Here is a 19,329-nt window from a genome sequence, read left to right as displayed (position 1 = left end):
TTTATAATTTAATGAATAAACAACCCGATATCACGGCAAATTGTATAATAGACCCGCCTGGCCACCAGAGGAGAGCGTGGCAGTGTCACGTTTTGCCTTGTCGAGGTGTGAATATTACACACATGTATGAAGGTGCAGTACCAGCAGGGTGCAACAAAACTACTCACTTAGGTTTAGGCTACAAAACCACTTAGTTAGGTTTAGGAAAAATTTCATGGTTGGGCTTAAAATAAGTATGTAAATTAAGTACAATACGTGCGGAAAACAACATAATAGAAGTACAGAAAATATGTAAAAAAGTCACTAAAGAACACACTCTTGATTCTATGTCACCAGCTCTGAGCATAGCATATTCACGCAGATGCATTTACATTGCAGTCAGTACAGACTACATGGCGTACATATGACATGCCAAAATCAAGAATGCTGTTCTTATTGCACGCTTTTGCCTTGCGAATTATCGTGTCATTCATACGCCTTTTCGTGCGACCGGGTGTGCTCGCATACATGTTATGAGAGTCTCACAGGAAATAGGTTTGACGTGGTACGAGTGATTAACTGGCTGACTACAGAGTAGACAACAATGTGACACACTGCTGGTTTGTGATAGCCAATTGTTGGGAAAAACTGCTCAAACATGGATCCTTGGAATAAAATAGATATGAGAGAGAAGAGGAGACATACCTGGTATCAATCTGCCCTAGGAGTCGTCTCCAGCGGTCTGACAGCAGAACCACCTGCTCAGAGTATTTGGACAGCATCATGTCACACCTCTGGAAGGGCCCGCCCAGCTGGCCGCTCCAGTGGTTGGCCTTGGCTAGCTCCGTCTCCATGGTGGCCAGAATACCCCTCTTCATATCCAGCTCCGCTTTAACATTCTACACACCAACAACACACAGGAAACACCGGTCAAATTTGTCATCAACACATGTACATAATACCTGCCTTGCAGCTAGTTTGGCACGCCCTCAAACAAAGCTAGTTAGAGCGGAGCTGGAGTGGAGTCCAAAGAGTTTGGTTCGGTTGACCAATCACAACTGTGGGCCAGCTGACCAATCAGAGGGGCGGGGCAGGAGCTCAAACAGAGCGTTTCAGACAGAGGGTTAAAAGAGGTGTTGCAGCACAGCCAGTATGAGAAAAATTAAGTGTGAGGCTGAGCGGTGCAGAAGTACAGGCTGGAAAATTACATCATCACAAGTGATTCTTTTTTACTTGTGCAACACATGAAACGCAACAATATCTTGCTGAAAAACAGCAGAGGTCTTTTCAAGAAATGTATTGTAGGAAAATGTAATTTTTTTTATAAATTACCTTCAGGGTCAACATGTATTCCTCCACTTCGCTGGGCGACAGAGAGGTGGTCTCTTTCTCCGCCAGTCTCGCCTCGTGGACTTTCACTATGTCTTCGGCTTGTTCCACACTCTCCAGCATGTCCCTTAGAGCCTTCAGCCTGATAGAGAGGACGAAACAAATATAGAATACATTTATTCTGTTGATGATATGTGAGATCAATATGTCAGAGTAGCTTCCTTTACATTTGCTGGGTTAGTAATGAGTGAAAAAAGTACAAGAGGGTACTTTCAATACACTAACGGCCGGGCCACAAAGGAAAAGTCAGCAGCACGTGGCGGCTGCAGAACCTGTCGTTTTTTATTTCGACGTCCATGTTAACAGGTCAGGGCTTAACAGACAGTGAAAATGTTCTTTTGACAGTATATTGACATCCTACCAGCAACATTACTACAGTTTCAATGTCTATATCTGTAGAAGATGTCACAGACAAAATTTCTCCATTTCAAAATAAAAGCCCTCTAGCATTTTTTGGTGGGAAGAATGCATTCATTCATTAACACAATGCTTTTATTCTGAAATACTCGCAGGAAAGGGTTGTGAAAAAGCAGTTACTTGCAGGTCTCCATAAATTAATAGAGTACCGGCTTACCCCACGTATACTATTAACATAATAGGCTATGTTACCAAGTTAAAGGAACATCAGGTCAAGGGCAGTATCTTTCCGATGTAAGCTCTCTCTCTATGTGTGAATAATGAAGTGAAATGGCCATTATGAAAGGAAAACTCTATGTAGAAAGAAAGGACTGGCAGCAGCAGCGCCGCCGCAGAAATGCTGCCAGTGTGGACAACACGAGTGAGAGACGCAGCAGTTCAACGAGGCAGCCGTCACGTGCTGCTCATGCGGCCTGTGTGGCCCGGTAACGTCTGCTGGAGAAGACAGTTTTAATCTATGATCATCTTAGTTGTGATCTTGTGTATGTGAAATTTAATCTCGGGTTGTTCTTACTAATGAGTACTTGATCTCATAAGACTTCCTGAATAATCAAAGCTTAAAAACACTGTTTGTTTGCGTAGGCTTACCGGTCCAGGTAAGCTGATGAGCTGCTTTCCAGACTACCCAGCCTTTGGTTGATGACTTCAACCTCGTTGCGGAGGAACTGGGCTTTATCTGAATCATTCATGCCCTCCAGCTCCTTCAAGATATGCTCCCTCAGACGCAAGTGCTCCTCACGCATCGAGTCGACATTACGCAGAAGCATCTGCAGGGAAACATACACACAAATACAGTTACTGCAATGAATAAGTATTTGGAATAAGATTTGTTTTAATACTGCATGTGTGTCTGTTTTTCTTGTATTTGTGAGTATTTGTGTCTACCTCTAGCTCAGATATCTTGAGGCCACAGTCGTGCATCCAGTCGTCTCCGAGGCAGATGTGAACGTGCTGACTCAGCGTGCCCTCGGAGGCCTCCAGCCTGAGTCTGAGCGCATGCAGCTCAGTTAAGCTGCGGGAGGATGAGGATGAGGAGGTGGAGGAGGAGGAGAAGGAGGAGGAGGAGAGAGGAGGGGCAGCAGAAGAATGGACCACCTTCACCTTCTTCACCAACTTCACTTCCGTTTTCTTTGCTCTTTTCAGCTCCGCTCTTCGTCTTTCTTCTTCGAGCCTCCTGGTCTCCTCTTCGAGCCTCATGGCCTCCGCTTCGCGCCTCCTGGTCTCCTCTTCGCGCCTCCTGGTCTCCTCTTCGAGCCTCATGGCCTCCGCTTCGCGCCTCCTGGTCTCCTCTTCGCGCCTCCTGGTCTCCTCTTCGAGCCTCCTGGCCTCCTCTTCGCGCCACCTGGCCTCCTCTTCGAGCCTCCTGGCCTCGGCTTCGGCGGCAGCTTGTTGTTGCTGCTGCTGCTGTAATAGAATCAGCTGCTGTTGGTATTGCTGGTTGGGCGCTTGCTGTACTAGGATCAGCTGCTGTTGGTGTTGCTGGCCGGACGCTTGCTGTACTTCTATGTGTTCCTGTTGAGCAACTGTGAGTAGACACAAGATATGTTTTGTTTTTTTCATAATTGGTGGAGGAAAACATGATTCTCTGGTCCTACATGGGGACTCTTGTATATATACAGAACATGATTTGAATTCTGTAACACTTAAGCAATAGTCTTATGTTAGAACAACTTAGTATTATTAGTATTATTACTTTATATTGAGAGATTGAGTCCTAAATAAAGATTGGATTGGATGAAGTGCAACGAAATCTCAAAAACGTCTTTTTGACGCATCTTTTAAGGGCTTTTTAACAATGCAAGATATAGCATTTTTTGAACAGTTTTGATTTTTCTCCTTAAATATCTGATACAGCTGAAGACGTTCAAGCTTCTAAGCATCTTTTGTCAATAAAAATGTAGATGTAGAAATTGGGCAAAACTGGTGGTAAAGGTGATAAATAACTGTAAATGAATGTCATTTACATACATTTATATTAACCTAGCAAGTAACACACAATGAAATTGGTCTTGACTGACCAAGACTTACAAAATAAATGCATTTTTGTATTATTAGTGCAATAACCTCAAAAAACTGACTAAATTGTAGTTATAGTCACCAAAAATCAGTTGTATTCTGAGGAACACCGTCCTCTTGTCTTTTGCTGCATTAGCTTCAACTGATATTCAATAATTAATCTTTTTATTATAACAATAAAATTACACAATATTACTAGGGCTGTCAATCAATTAAAATATTTAATCAAGATTAATCGCATGATTGTCAATAGTTAATCGTGATTAATTGCAAATTAATCACACATTTTTTATCTGTTCAAAATGTAGCTTAAAGGGAAATTTGTCTTTATAGTATTTAATACTCTTATCAACATGGGAGTGGGCACATATGCTGCTTTATGCATATTTATGTATATATTTATTATTGGAAATCAATTAACAACACAAAACAATGAGATATATTGTCCAGAAACCCTCACAGGTACTGCATTTAGCATAAAAAATATGCTCAAATCATAACATGGCAAACTGCAGCCCAACAGGCAACAACAGCTGTCAGTGTGTCAGTGTGATGACTTGACTATGACTTGTCCCCAAACTGCATGTGATTATCATAAAGTGGGCATGTCTGTAAAGGGGAGACTCGTGGGTACCCTTAGAACCCATTTACATTCCCATATCTTGAGGTCAGAGGTCAAGGGGCAAAATTTAGTGGAAGTTTGGAGAATTATTTAACCTCCTTCTCGACAAGCTAGTATGACATGGTACATAGGTACTAATGAATTCCCTAGGTTTTCTAGTTTCCCACTACCTACTACCACCTAAAAATCACAAGTAGCGTTAATGTGTTAAAGAAATTAATACGAATTTGTGTTACGGCTTTATTATCACGTTAACTTTGACAGCCCTAATTATTACACCTGTAAATCAAAATGTAAATTCAATTATTTGTTTTAATGCAGGAGGAGTGTGAGGTGTGCATTTTTTGTAATACTGACTGTAAGTAGGCAGCTCCACCACGATCTGGTCATAGTGGGTCTGGGCTCCGGTGAACTGGTTCTCAATCATCTTCTTGTCCTCGTCAGCAAACATCTGGGAGCCGTGGCTGGTCATTTTGAACTCCTCGTAGCGAGTCTCCAGGCTCTTGATGAGTTGGCGGTATTCCTCGGGACGCATGCGGGACAGCTGAACACAGACACACAAACATTACGTTTGACTTGCGTTTAAACAATGTCGGAAACTAAAAGGTAGGTAAATGCACTTCATTTTAAATACTAATGATAATACTTTATGTATCTGTTCGGAAACTTTCCATTCTGTTGGATAGTTGGAAGATAACAGAGATCACTCACCATGGTCACGGTGAGGGAGTTGATTTTCCTGATATCAATGAGGCAGTACTGCCAGGCGATGAGACTCTTAACATTGATGTACAACTGACTCCAGATTGACAGGATGGCCTCATAGTACTGCTCGTTCCTTTGGATAACACAGAGACAACATTTTAACCCTAACCCCACAACAACAAGGTTTTTCGTATCTTCTTCTTCACAGACAAAACAAAAATGTTTTTGCGTCTTACTTGTTGGCCAGACTGATGCCGAGTGGGTTGGGAGGTGGTACGATCAGGCACACGGAGGGCACCAACATATCCAGTCCTCCCGGGCCGGTAACGTCCCACTTACTGCGTTGACTGTTGCCCCTTAGGATCGCCTCATTCTCCTTACAGATCACCTTCTGTGGAGTCAAAGAAAAATACATTTTGTCAATAAATAAATAAATAAACAAACAAAATCAAATCTGGCTCAACGAGACAACTCTTAAAAAGTTCTAAAGATTTAAAAATAGAATTCCTCTGAAAAATGTAAACACATTGGAAGGCTCTTGATCGAAAAGGCTTATTTCTAAGAAAATAAAGTTGAACAACAATTGTCCTTAGAGACTACGCTCTAGAACAGTCATTCCCAAAGACTGTTGGAACGCACGGGTGGGACACAGAAGATTTTATTAGGGTCGCCAAAAGAACTAGCAGAATTTCTTCCATAGTCTTTTAACATTTATACCTGCAATACACCTTTGAGCCACATGAGGGAGCCTGATGATCGTATTATTCTAATTATTGTAGTCTACTTACTTACTTATCACTCGCAAACGGTCAAACTAGGCAGCGCTGATATGAATCAATATTGTGTTACTGTAATGCCTATTTCTCGCCTCAAATGTTTTCAGAATCATCTTGTAGTGCACGGTTAAGCTGTAAAATGAGAAAGTTTGTGACGTCGCAGCCATTGTGAAATCTGGTGAGGGAACGCCAAGTTCCGATCACATGACCGCAGCACAGCCAATAGGAACGCTCTCTCAAAGAAAAGACCTGTGATTGGTCAAAGTTTCCCGTCACGGGCTAGATTTTCTAAAGCCTGAAAACAGAGCCATGGGGAGGTGCAGAAGTCTAGTTATCTCTCAGAACACTTGAATTACAATATGCTGAGAGGTTATTATGGAATTTTTGCCCAATGACGCCAAAATATACTGCCTACTGTCACTTTAAATAAACATGATCGCCTGCGATACTGATGTTTAAAATGCGTGCTGTTCTCAAATCAAACGCTTCCTAAACCAACAGCCAGCCACCAGGGGGCGATCCAGATGTTTTGGCTTCACATTTGGGGAGCTGCATGCACACCCTACAGCGGCAGCCTGTGTAAAACTTTCTTGAACGTTGCGGCTGCAGTCCAGATTAGAAGAGTAATACACTGTTTATTACTCATTTTGCCAAACCAAAATGCACTGAAATCAGGTGAAGAACCTTATTTTAAGTCTCATTTTGATGCAAAGAGTTGTACAGTGGCTGGAATGTAGCACAACATGGAAGTGAAAGCGGTGCTCTGTTGATTTAAATGTTAAAGTGCAATACAAATATTTTGTCGTTAAAATCAATGAATTAATCATGATCTCAATATTGCTAAAAATAATTATGATTATCATTTTGGCCATAATCGTGCAGTCCTGGTGGAAAGGGGCATTTTCCTCATCTCCAAACAAGACAATTGAACCCACACACAGATCGACTGTAGCTCTAGGCATACTGATGGTTTTGGGTGTAGTGGAGGTAGTAGGGGTGGGCTGCCTATTCTGGCTAATCTCGTTTTCTCCTGTTTGCTGAGTTAGGGAGATAAGTTATTGTATTTTGGTTTCCTGTATTTTGTCAGACTGGTTGCTTCTGAGGTTAGATTTAGTTTGTTTTGTTGGCTTTGGCTCAGCCTGAAGTCTGACTAGGCTCCCAGCATGTTAATCCAAACCTGTGAATAAACTAAAACATTTCATATTCAGTGCTCCGCCTCTGTGGCTGCTTTAAGAAATGGGGAAGATGGGGTTGATTCATGTTCTCGGTCGCACAGACCGGGCATACCAATATGAATTTATTACCAACGGTGTGCATATGTGACGTGATCATTAGAAAACTGACCTGGTCTTGTTTGTAGTCACACAGAGCTTTGACGATGACGGGGGTGCTGCTCTTCTCTTCAGGGTTTCTGGGTTTCAGTCTCACAATGGTCCTGGACTTGTTGACCAGATGATGAACCTGCCTCTTGTTTTCCATTATCTTCTCCTTCTCCCTCTGGAGATAATAATATAATAATATTAATAAAGGTCAATAATAATAATTACAAACTGTAGCTGTTCTGTAGCTTGTTCAAACAGAAAAAAGTGATATTATTTAAAAAAATCCAATTTAACACAAAATGAAAAAAGAACAGCAATACGGCAATGAAAAGACCAAAATATAAAGGTGAGTTTTGACCATCTATAGATTCAGATATTCTGACATTTAAGGAGAAATTAAAAAAAAAATGAGAAGCTGTACCTCTAGTCCCTGAAGGAACTCCATCAGGTCCTCCAGTGAAGTGTTCTTGTCACAAGCGAATTTCATCCGGACCGTCTCATGTTCCTTCTGCAGGCCGCTGTACGTCTCATTGGCCTCTTTGAAGAACTGAGATGTATAAAAGAGACGATTAGGAATACATTATGGGGTTTCTCACAGTATTATTTTGACATTAGTTTGTTAACAGGGATATAAAAGCAGAGGGACTATATCACACACGAAAGATCTTACAGTGAGGCCACTACATGGTAACTTAAAGGGGATCTATGCCCATTTTCAAAATTCATACATGTTATTCCTACGGTCTAAAACAGTCCAAAATATTAGTAAACATGAACAACTCTCTCCCAAATCCCAAAACTAGAGTCTAAAACTCAAATTTGTGATGTCATCGGGTATAAAGTGTGCAGCTGCTCCATAGACAATGAATTAGGAGAGATGTTAGGTGACACTGAGAGCACCCAGGGGAATGTTCTGAGTATATGGGAACATTTTCTGCAATAGAATAAAGCTCAATAAGGTATAAAAAAGAGAAACAAACATTCATTTGGCCCATAAAATCGGTCTCCCATTCATTGTCTATGGAGCAGCTCCAGACTTTATACCCTATGACATCACAAGTTTGAGACTTACTTCTCTGGTTTCTGCCTTTGAGAGAGAGAGGAGCTCATGTTCACAAAAAATGATTGAACTTTCCTAGGCCATGAAAATAACATATTGGAATTCTTAATTTAGGTGGTGTTCCCCTTTAATTGATCACAAGAGATAAGAGGTGTCAGGATTCAGCTTAGCATATCACAGTGACCGATTAATTGCATCATATGTCCCTTTTGCATCAATAAATGCACACACAGTGTGTAGAATTTCAATTTGAGAGTTACAGTAGGACTGGATCTTTGGGAGGGAAGCAGCATCCATTGTTGTCTGCCAAAGTGTCTTTTTTGATACAACGAAAAAGAAATTAAGAATCCTACACAAGTGGCATTTACTGAGTGTTTTCAAGTTGGGAAAAGTAGAAGGCTTGATCAGTCACAATCAAATGGGGAGAGGAAAAAATCCTGCACATTAGCATAGGAGTGCAAGCAGTTCTGCCAGTCAAACACCTGGTTGAAACTAGTTTGATTTTTTTTTTGTCACATTTTTTGCCTTTATTCGATAGTTGAGAGTGCAGAGAAGAGGAGTCAGGAAACTTGGGGAGAGAGAGGTATGAAACAAGGTCAGAAGCCAAAGAAGTCGCGGTTATGTAATATGTAGTCTCGCAAAGCAAGACCTATCTCCACAGTGCTGTGTCAGTGCTAAAGAAAGGTCTGGCTCCACACATGATCATTCTGGTGAATTCTGGTATCGGGGAAGAAACGCTCTGGCTTTATGTATTTTTGGCTCTGTATTTCTTTAAACCAATCACAATTGTCTTGGGTGGCGCTAAGTACAGGATGCAGCGGCGGTGCACTTGCAAAATAGAGAGCGCAGATAGCGGAAGGGGTGGAGAATGCCGCGTGAGATATGCGGCGGCTTATACCCACAGTCTGCATCTGGTGAGTCAGACTATGTGATATGTGACATTTAATCACTAGCTGAAGCTGTTTTTGACTCTCCTTTTAGCTCTGTTTTGGTCCCCACCAACTCCTGAGGGAAATATCTGGCTCTTTAGGTTGTGTACAGTGAGTTTATCAGAGCTCGTTTGCCGAAACCGACGGTGATCAGAGTGAACCCAAACAGTAAAGTTGCGGGCCGTAAATCAAACCAGAGCTGAAAGATGCTAAAAAGGTCTGTAGAGCTGAGGGTCACTTGATAATTCTCTCTGGGTTTGTCACTACAAGTAACGTGCTTCACATTACACATAGTCATTTCATCAATTGTTGATGTGAAATATTTATTAGAGTGGCTTTAAGTTTCATGTTCTGTCATGTTACCTGGTTGTAAGCTGCATTCTCCTTCAGATGAACATCAATGCACTTGGTGATTTGAAGGAGCCAACTCCACTGAGTCTGCAGAGTGTCCCTGTAAGCCTGAAAAACACAGACAAATAGAAAAATTAAAGATAAGGCTCCCACTTATAAATACATGTAAACACTGTGACGAATGGAGCGGTCCACACCTCGATCTTGTCTGAAGCTGGGTGGTTGAGCTTCAGGAGGCCGTCCACTCTGGCTTTCAGTTTATTCAGGTCCTTCTCTTTTTCCTCCAGGGCACTCATCAGTTTCTGTTACATAAGAAGAGGTTTAGAAAATCACAGGGGACCCAGAAAACATCAGGATGCAGCTGGAGGAACACTCTGTGGCTTCGCTCTAAGTGGATGACTGACTGCAGCTGCCAAATCCAATGTATCACACATGATTGCTCCCTTATGAGACGCAGATTAACTTCATAAAGAGGCATTAGAGTAATTTAGACTCACAGGATTGCCAAGAATGTTAATCGACTAGAAAGAAGCTGTTAAAAAATGTAACTTCAACATGGATTACTGTGAACCAAAGTGAACCCAATTCTCTCCTTGTTCCCTTTGAACTTTTGATCTTTTAATCGTGTAATTACCGAGTAGCTCTCCTGTTTCCGTGGGATGTACTGGTCGATGTTCTTGTCTCCCCAGTCAAACATCAGCTCCTCCTCCTCCCTGTCGTTCACCCACATGATCTCTTTGGACATATCCTGAATGATCTGCTTGAGGTTCTGCAGCTGCTCGGTCCGACCAAATGACATTTGCTAGGAAGGGAGACGAGAGTAAGTTTAAATCCAATCATTCTTTTTTTATTTTTGTCTTTATTTGTTGAATTATGATCCGCTTTAGTAGTCACTTCTCAGAAAAGAAAGAAAAAGTTAAGTTCCCAACCCATACATACTGTATGTATGTATGCATGTATATATATATATATATACACACACATACAGTATATATATACATATATACTGTTTATATATATACACATACACATATGAACATTTAAATATACACACATACAGTATATATATATACAGTATATATATACTGTATAAATACATATATATATACACATATGAACATAGTTAGGCTAGTATAATGTTTTTTCTTTCACCTGCAGACTGTCCCACTCCTGATCCAGAGCGTGAAGATTTCCCTTGTCTCCTTTCTTCATCTGTGGGAAGAGAATCAGCCTCAGTTAAGAATCTTAAACTAGCCGGTGGAAAGATGTTGGCATTTACCAGCCGGGGGGGGGGTCTCACAAAAATATGCTACTGAGTTGCAACATTGGAAATGTATGTTCCAGCAACTTTTGAGCTTTACTCATACTAGGGTATAAAAGTAAGGATATCTTGACCTCTGCTGCTTCAATTATTTTTTCTTTAATCTGAAATTGAACAGTTTAACATGATAATGAAATAATAAATAAATAAATAAATAAATAAATAAATAATAATAATGAATAAATAAATAAATAATAATGAATGTAAACATTTCTTTTATCAAGAAATTTATAGAATTTGGAGCCTTTGGGGAAGTACATTATGTGCTCTCTCTCACAAATTATATTACTGGGACTTCTGTTGCGACAATAGTAGATTTGTTTCATCCCAGCAGTAATGATAACTGAACCCACCAGCTCATCTCTGGCTCGCTCCACCTCGACGCTCCTCTGGATGGAGCTGTGAAAGTTCGAGTGGTTGATGAGCTGCTGCTCGATGGCTGCAGGATCGTCTCCCCAGGAAGCAGTTTCAATCAGACGCTGAAACGCAAAAAATGCTATTTGAACAGCAGAAACACACACTGAACAAACTGGTGCAGCTACAATTTTTTACTTTAAGTTTTTTAAGGCAGAATGCAAAACCTTCTGAAACCCATCTTGCAGCCAAGATTGGGAGTTCAAAGTGTTTTCCAAACATTTGTTTCATATGCTCTTCATATCACCAGCAGGTGGTGGTAGAGAAACAAGATGAATCAGGATTTTTTTTTTTCCTTTTTGTGAATTCATGAGCCTCTTCACCAAAAAACATCTGAGGAATCTACCAGAAGAAAATTGGTCTGAGAATTGAAGACAAAACAAAACCTTCTTTTAACGTCTGTTTCATGTGCATGTGAATGTCCTCTTGTGTGTTCTTGTTCTTCTTTCAGTTCCTCATAAAGTAATTGTTCTCAATGGTAAACATAATTGCTCTGAGCATTACCACTTCCATCCAGAGTTTCTGACAACACATAACAGAAGAATGCTTTCATGTCTAAACTCTGTGTGCACAGTGTTCTGGTTTAGTGAGATCTGTCAGTCACAGTCAGACACTGTTTATTCTGCACTCAAAGAATGAAGGCTGTAAAAATAGGTTTCCTAATGCATGGAGCTGCCATATTCACATTGTCCTTTATGCGATATTTGTGTTTTCATTTCTTGTGGTGTGTCTGCAGATTTTATCAATGCACATTTTGGATTTTTTGATGCAAAAATATATTATAAAAATATAATTATATTGAAAATAATAATGTAAAATATTCTGGGGGATATTTTAATGTATCACTAGGAAAACAGGTCGCTAAGAAACCACATCATTGTAAAGATATTTGAGACTGAAATTACTAAAAAAAATTTATTAAAGGAACAATCCGTAATAGAAATGTAAACTAAATGCTCGTCCCGCAATTAAAAATGAAAAGCCAGGATTGGAACATCTTATCACTCTGGAAATGACTGACAGGCATTTAAATAAAATACACAAAGACTAAATCTAAGTTATAAATGTTTTATGATGCAAATTAGGGCTGGGTGATATGGAAAAAATCAACAAAAAATGTTATCAAATACCTCGATATCGATATTGCGATGATATTGCAGGGTTGACTATTGGTGCTTTTACAAAATATTTACACAATGAGATGTTTTGATAAATAATCATCAGTAATGTGGATATAATGACTAAGTGGGTAAAGGCAAATAATAGAACAGCTAGAACAGTCTGGTAAGCATATTACGATATCCAATATCTAAGACGATATCTAGTCTAATGACACGATATTGATATAATATCGATATGCATAGATTTTTATATATATATCGATATTTTCTCTGAGTCCTGCCCTTCAGTCAGTTTCGTCTTATATAGGCTACTGTACGGTCAAAAATGCATATGGCCTTTATTCATGTTCAAGATAATTTTTCTTCAATTTAGAACTTAATCCCAGATATTTCAAAGATTTGTAGCCACCATGTTTCTATTTGTTTTACGGGCTTAATGGGGCGGCTGTGGCTCAGAGGTAGAATGGGTGTGTGAATGGGTGAATACTGACATGTAGTGTAAAGCGCTTTGAGTGGTCGGACGACTAGAAAGGCGCTATATAAATGCAAGTCCATATACCATTTACAGGTTTTATCATCTGTTATTACGGGGCTTTGTTGAATACTTAATTCTGATTGGTCAATTACGACGTTCTACGGTCTGGTATTTCTTTATAGCAGACCGTTGCTATGTATAGCAGACCGTTGCTATGTATAACAGACCGTTGCTATGGACGTAGTTCTGATTTCAGACCCTGGCGGACCATTTTTGTGTTGAATTACTGATTTCTTAAGTAAGTAGTTGTGTAATAAGCAGGATAATGTATGCTGTGACTAGCGGGTCATTTTTGTGAAATAAACCCTTTCAGGCGATGTAAGACCTGTCGGGATTTATTTCACAATAATGTCTTAATAATATAGTAATGTCATAATAATTAAGTCACACGCCTCATTTCTCCCATTTTACACTGACTGTCCGGGTTAGGCATGTAGGTGTGTAGGTGTGTAGGTGTGTGTGTGTGTGTGTGTGTGTGTGTGTGTGTGTGTGTGTGTGTGTGTGTGTGTGTGTGTGTGTGTGCGTGTGTGTGTGCGCGTGCGCGCACCTTTTGCTGTGCAATCCAGCCCATAGCATCTTGGAAGCTCCTCGGAGGCTCCTCCCAGCCTCCAGAGCTCCCTCTGGTGCTCCTCCTCCTGTTCAGGCTGCCGGTCATGACCATGTGGACCCCCTTCAGCTGGTCTTTACATATCTCCAAACTACAGATTAGGAAGAGAGAAAGGACATTTTGATAAGACTTGTATGTAAATCATTTCAGTTGCAGATAAATAGAAAACAGAAGAGGATGAAAGAAAGAAAGAGAGAAAGAAAGAAAGAAAGAAAGGAAGAAAGAAAGTTCCTTACGTCCTGACTACGTTGTCATTGGGCTGTCCCATTTGTCTCAGGTCCATCGCGTAGCCCTTCAGCTGCTCAATGGTCTCTTTAGCCATTGACATGTAGCGCTCCGCGTCACCGGAGGCGCCGCCCTGCAAGACATAAACAAAGCATTCAGGGAGGTGTACAAAACCACTGTGCAGAAAGACAAACCAAAATAAACATCCATACATTTTCCTGTGAAAAGTTTGTGTCTACGTTGAAATGTGCAAAATGTTTCTATTTGGAAACTGAGAAAGAACCAAAAACTATTTGTCACTTTTATCCAGTTTATTTAATGTCTACCAATGGAAGTGTTTTAGTATCTGACAGGGTGTTCCTTTTTATTTTAGTTTTTTTTGGGTCCTATGCAGCTGTCATTAGTACTTTATGTTGTGCAAAAAACTTTGTTGATGTTTTTACCTGAAGTTTTTGGGATATGAAATAGAGACAAGACACTAAGTTTGTCAGATGTGTGTTGGCATGACGCAAAAATTACAAATTCCTGCAGAAAACTGTAAACTGAACTCCATGAAGCTGGATAATTTCATGCCTTTTGAAAGAAAGTAAAAGAAGTAACCTTTACTTTAGTATTTGACACATTCCTAAAACAAGTCAGAGCCAGTGATACGAGCTAATAAATCACGCAACCACGTCGTCCAAGCAAACTTCTGCTGAACTTTGCAGAAAAAACATAATTCACAAGAAGTTGCTGAGCAAGAAGCTGAGGAGGCGTTTACATGTGTGTGTGTGTGTGTGTGTGTGTGTGTGTGTGTGTGTGTGTGTGTGTGTGTGCTGTAACTTACTCTGACAATGTAAAGCTATAAGTGGCTACAATGACAGTTGAAATATCGCTGAAGGGGGTTTGACTCTGAAAACAGATCCAACAGAGAGATAAACTAAATTCTTTCATTATCAGCCTGGGTCCTATTACCTGTTCTGACTGTCTCATCAAAGGCTCACTCGTCCACTTACTCAATTTACTACCAAACCACATTTCTGTCATTCTTTTTGCCAACAGAAGTGAAGCTGCAACATGATGCTTTTTTCTTTTGAAATAAAGACTAGAAGAATAAGACGGGTTTTTTACGTGCACTACTGAAGGAAAAGAGCCAATAAGTGGAGTTACATAAAACAAAAAGCGTGACTCACAGACTGAAGGGCGTATTCGGCTTTCTTCAGGTACTCCTGGCACTGGGCCTGCAGGATCATGGCCCTCTGGTGGATGGTGCTGGAGCCACTGCAGGGGGCAGCAGAGCAAAGATCATTACTATTACAATCTTCAGCTGCATTATTTGTATTAAAGGCATATCCATCATAATATCACACTATAAACCAGTGCTTTTCAACGTTTCTACTACGTGATGTAATGAGTTGTGAGCAGTTTCACCAAAGAGCGATTTTGGTGGCCAGTATTTCACAAAAAAAGGTAAATTTAGTCAGGAAAAGTAAACAGAATTTTGTGCGGCAGACCTTTGTTTTTGTTTTATTCTTTCCTATCCTGTTAATCATCTCGTAACCTCTAAGATTTACCTTTATCGGCGGAAACCACTGACTGACACCACACAGTTTGGATGTCCTATCCTGTGTATCATATGCAGCATTACATGTCTTTGAGGAAACACTTCATTTAGGGGGTTACTTTCTGTCCTAACAATTTCCTAGAATGAAGTTTATATGTAACTGCAAATTTCTTGGCAGTTTTTCTGCAACTTAAACAGTGAAATCGAATAAAAATGCATATGACACAGTTCATGACATGCCTCAAAAAGTGATATAATTATGTATTATCAAACATTTTGAAAGGAGCGTCATGTCAAGTTATGTTAACTGGTATTCTTTAGTTTTGAATACTGTAGTATTGTTTAAAAATGTGCATTTGGAAGCTGGTTTATATAAATTTGTATGTGTCTTGTATGCCTATAGGGGCTGGGAATAGTTAATGCATGACACAATAATTAAAACTTCTTTATCATCATCATCATGTGTAGTAGTTACACTAAAAACAGAGAGGCATAAGTTGGTGTCTCTGCCCAAGCTCATACTGGATTTTGATATTTGAGAGTTGATAATAACTGATAACAATATATCGGCATATTTTTTTGTAACATAAGCATGACATAAACAAACACTTTAATAAGGATCTTTCATCAAAAAGGTTCCTGTTTCTAAACAAATCCAAACATATCTTTGGCATTTCCGTACTGCAATTTCTGGTAACTTGTCAGCCGATGTGTGCCGATGATTATATATTATGTAGCCAAACTTCCCCTAAACTAACGCACACTTCCACAAAACAAGTAGCTGGATGCAAAAACAGCAATGAAAAAAGATCAAAACATCCACACACATATCTCCTTTGCAACAAAAGTACTATGTTAGTCACAAAGACCTTCGTCGGAGCCTGAGGACAATGACGTATCAGCCATAAACTAGTATCGGCTGATATATCGGCTCAGTCGGTTTATCGGTCTAATGGTGATACAGAATAATTGTGTCTTTTTCTTTGGAAAAACTCCACTGCCACAACTCTACTATACCTGCTAATACATATCAGAAACTCCATGATGTGAAATTAATAAGAAATAACTGGACCCAGAGACTAAACAACAACCTTCATCAGTGTCAAACATGTGTTCATGTCGGCCAGATGCCCGCTCTGCCCTTTCCTAAAGTACCACAGTGACATATTTCCCCTGTGGGTGATGATAGTGTGGAAGGTCTGAAAGTGACACACATGTTTCTGGAACAAGTGAGAGTTAAACTGTTGCAGTGGAGGGATATTCAGCAGCTCAATGTGAGCTATAAATCAAAACTGGGCGATTCTCTCCAGGGAGGGAAGCTTCAGAGAAGAAGCTGATTTGAAAAAAAAGAAAATCTGCAAAACACAGCAGCTTTTAAGTCAAGTGTTTCATTATGACTGTGTATTATCAATGTAATAACAGAAGTCAGGTGGCATGGTAACTCCTTCAACAAACAAACTATGAATGCACACAAGCCAAATACCACAAACTTCAATTTGTATGGAGACTGGAGACAATAATTTTATGGAGCATTTATGACTCATAAGTCATAAAATACTGTTCCAAAAGTCAAAGATGTAAATGTCAGGTTATTTCTGAGAATTTTGCAGAACATAATAATTTTCCCTTTATCTTTAATTATGATCCCTGCAAATATGATCATGCATTTGTTTGGTAAATTTTGGAGCATGAGCTGCATAAATGCAAGAGCTTTTTTGGTTTAAGGACTGGTATATCTATCTAAACCAAGGTGTGCAGGTGGTGAAATGAATACTGGGATAAAAACAGGCTGTGATGATTAATATTTAATAGAAAACCAGCATGCATGCTCTGACTCTTGCAGAAAGGGCCACAAACGGCCCCCCAGCTGGTTCACAGAAACATGCAGCAGTTTGACTGCTTGAAGAGTGCAATAAATACATAAGTTTGAAAGTTAACCAAAAAGGTCATACCTCATGCCGCCTCCCATGCCGCTCATCATGCCGCCATCCACACTGGTCATCATGCCGCCTCCCATGCCGCTCGACACTTCTCTCATCATGCCGCTCGACATTTCTCCCATTCCGCCGCCTCCTCCACCGCTCGACATCCTGGTCATCGTTCCGCCGCCTCCCATGCCGCTCGACATCCTGGTCATCGTTCCGCCGCCTCCCATGCCGCTCGACATTTGTCTCATCATGCCGCCGCCTCCCATGCCGCCTGTTGACCCTGCGCTCATCATGCCGCCTCCAGAGGACTTTGAGAAGTTGCAGGTGTTGTATCCGTCCAGGTAAGGTTCGTATCCGTTACCGCCTCCCATGTGCACCACCTCGCTCCGTGCGTAATGCTGCATCCCGCTCAAGTCTCCTTTGGACCCGTTCCTGCGGCCCATGTTCAGGGCCTTCTGAGACCCGTACATACTCATTGTGACACCGACTCGGCTGCAGCCAAAGCGACTCTGCGACTACAGCAAGCAGGCAGTCTCTCTCCGTCCACCTCTCGGTCCCGGTTCCTCCCAGACTGCAAGCAACAAGGCAGAGGAGGATCGGTTTTGGAGGCTGGTGGTGACCACACCTCTTCGTCCCTCCCAAACCTGCCGAGCCCAGAAAACTTTTCCCCGTGCCACTCCCATCCAAACTCAGCTGGAGGCACAGAGAGGGTGTGTTTGTGCTGTTCTATCTTTGTGGGGATAAATCGGACTTTCAGAGTGAGGATTAAAAAGTAATGATGTTTTGAAAATTCAGGACATTTTTGAAAGGTTTAGGCCTAAACATTTTTGGAAAAGTAAAGATATTTTTTGACTTTAAGAAAGTGGGGACAAATCCAAAGTGAGAACTTACATTTTGGAAAGTATAGGACAGTTTGGAAAAGTTAAAGAGGACCTATTATTCTTATTTTCAGGTGCATACTTGTATTTTAAGTTTCGACTAGAACATGTTGACATGCATTAATGTTCGAAAAGCGTTTAGCTTTTCTCATACCGGCTGTGCTGCAGCCACTAACACACCTAAAAACTGACAATAACCTGATATTTTCAGGTGGAATTTCATTCATTCATTCATTCTCACTGTGCAATATCCACTTGTGCAATTTTGTTAATAGTCTGTTTATTGTCAATACTGTATATACTGCTCCTTTTTTATACTTCCCTCTATTTAAACGGTTCATATTTTGTTACACTTTGTTTAGCTCTTTTTTACTGTGTTAGCTGATGCATCTTGTTTTTTGCACTATCCCCTTTGCTGCTGTACACTGCAAATTTCCCCACTGCGGGACTAATACAGGAATATCTTATCTTATCTTATCTTACCTTTTCACCCTCTGCCTCAACACCCTCCCGAAAAAGCCCAGTCTGCTCTGATTGGTCAGCTGGCCCCACTCTGTTAAGATTGGTCAACCGAACCAAACTCTTCGGACTCTCTTCCAGCTCCGCTCTAACTATAGCTTTATTTGAGGGCGTGCCAAACTAGCCGCTGTAGGCAGGTATTATGCAAATGTATTACACGGCTTTGTTGAATACTCGATTCTGATTGGTGAATCACGGCGTTCTACGGTCTGTTATTTCTTTTAGTAGACCGTCGTAGTCACATGAGTCGTTAAGTCACGTGAGTCGTTAGAATCGTCAGTCCAGTGAGTCGGTAGTCATGGGAGTCGTTAGTTGATGAAGTCAACCGCGACAGTTTCCTAACCCTAACTAAGTGGTTGTGTTGCCTAAACCTTGCTTCCTGTCAAAGTATATGGCACGCCGTCTCTGGTCTGTCCAAAAGTAACACAAAAGGTTACCCCATGCGTCGTTCTCCAATGCCAATGGGGCACTGACCAAGGGGCGATATTTGACGAGTTGGGAGTGAGAATGTGTTGGCCTGCCGGTGTGCACTCATTGCGCATCACTGGAGTCTTCCACAAGATGCTAGCTTGATAGCTGTGAGTGCTAACAATAGCCATGTTCGTTGTTTGCATTCATAATGATAATTTTGGGGGAGTGGATTTGGAGGGAGGCCTCAAGGGACGGACTGTC

At 40.8% G+C, this 19,329-nt stretch overlaps 1 protein-coding gene across 5 annotated transcripts in view; it reads right to left on the bottom strand.

Annotated features, from left to right (window-relative positions):
• Positions 1–17,852, bottom strand: part of LOC141768198 (uncharacterized) — a 34,813-nt gene extending 16,961 nt beyond the window's left edge. For 2 of the 5 annotated variants that reach the window (XM_074636277.1, XM_074636281.1), the window contains exons 1-18: positions 17,285–17,852; positions 14,962–15,049; positions 13,801–13,922; positions 13,505–13,655; positions 11,241–11,366; positions 10,719–10,778; positions 10,201–10,368; positions 9,764–9,868; positions 9,579–9,674; positions 7,648–7,773; positions 7,249–7,401; positions 5,365–5,519; positions 5,135–5,261; positions 4,781–4,967; positions 2,671–3,308; positions 2,374–2,552; positions 1,312–1,450; positions 685–878 (exon numbers count right to left, since the gene is read on the bottom strand). In XM_074636277.1, the coding sequence (XP_074492378.1) occupies positions 685–878; positions 1,312–1,450; positions 2,374–2,552; positions 2,671–3,308; positions 4,781–4,967; positions 5,135–5,261; positions 5,365–5,519; positions 7,249–7,401; positions 7,648–7,773; positions 9,579–9,674; positions 9,764–9,868; positions 10,201–10,368; positions 10,719–10,778; positions 11,241–11,366; positions 13,505–13,655; positions 13,801–13,922; positions 14,962–15,049; positions 17,285–17,736 (3,266 nt within the window). In that variant the 5' untranslated portion in view covers positions 17,737–17,852. Of the gene's footprint in view, positions 1–684; positions 879–1,311; positions 1,451–2,373; positions 2,553–2,670; positions 3,309–4,780; positions 4,968–5,134; positions 5,262–5,364; positions 5,520–7,248; positions 7,402–7,647; positions 7,774–9,578; positions 9,675–9,763; positions 9,869–10,200; positions 10,369–10,718; positions 10,779–11,240; positions 11,367–13,504; positions 13,656–13,800; positions 13,923–14,961; positions 15,052–17,284 lie in introns of all 5 variants that reach the window. The other 3 variants (XM_074636278.1, XM_074636280.1, XM_074636279.1) reach the window with 3 other exon arrangements.
• Positions 17,853–19,329: the final 1,477 nt, after the last annotated feature.

Source organism: Sebastes fasciatus, chromosome 5, assembly GCF_043250625.1.
Source record: "Sebastes fasciatus isolate fSebFas1 chromosome 5, fSebFas1.pri, whole genome shotgun sequence".
NCBI classification, from domain to species: Eukaryota; Metazoa; Chordata; class Actinopteri; order Perciformes; family Sebastidae; genus Sebastes; species Sebastes fasciatus.
The sequence above is the reverse complement of the archived record's forward strand: the minus strand, read 5'-3'. Positions and strand labels throughout refer to the sequence as shown.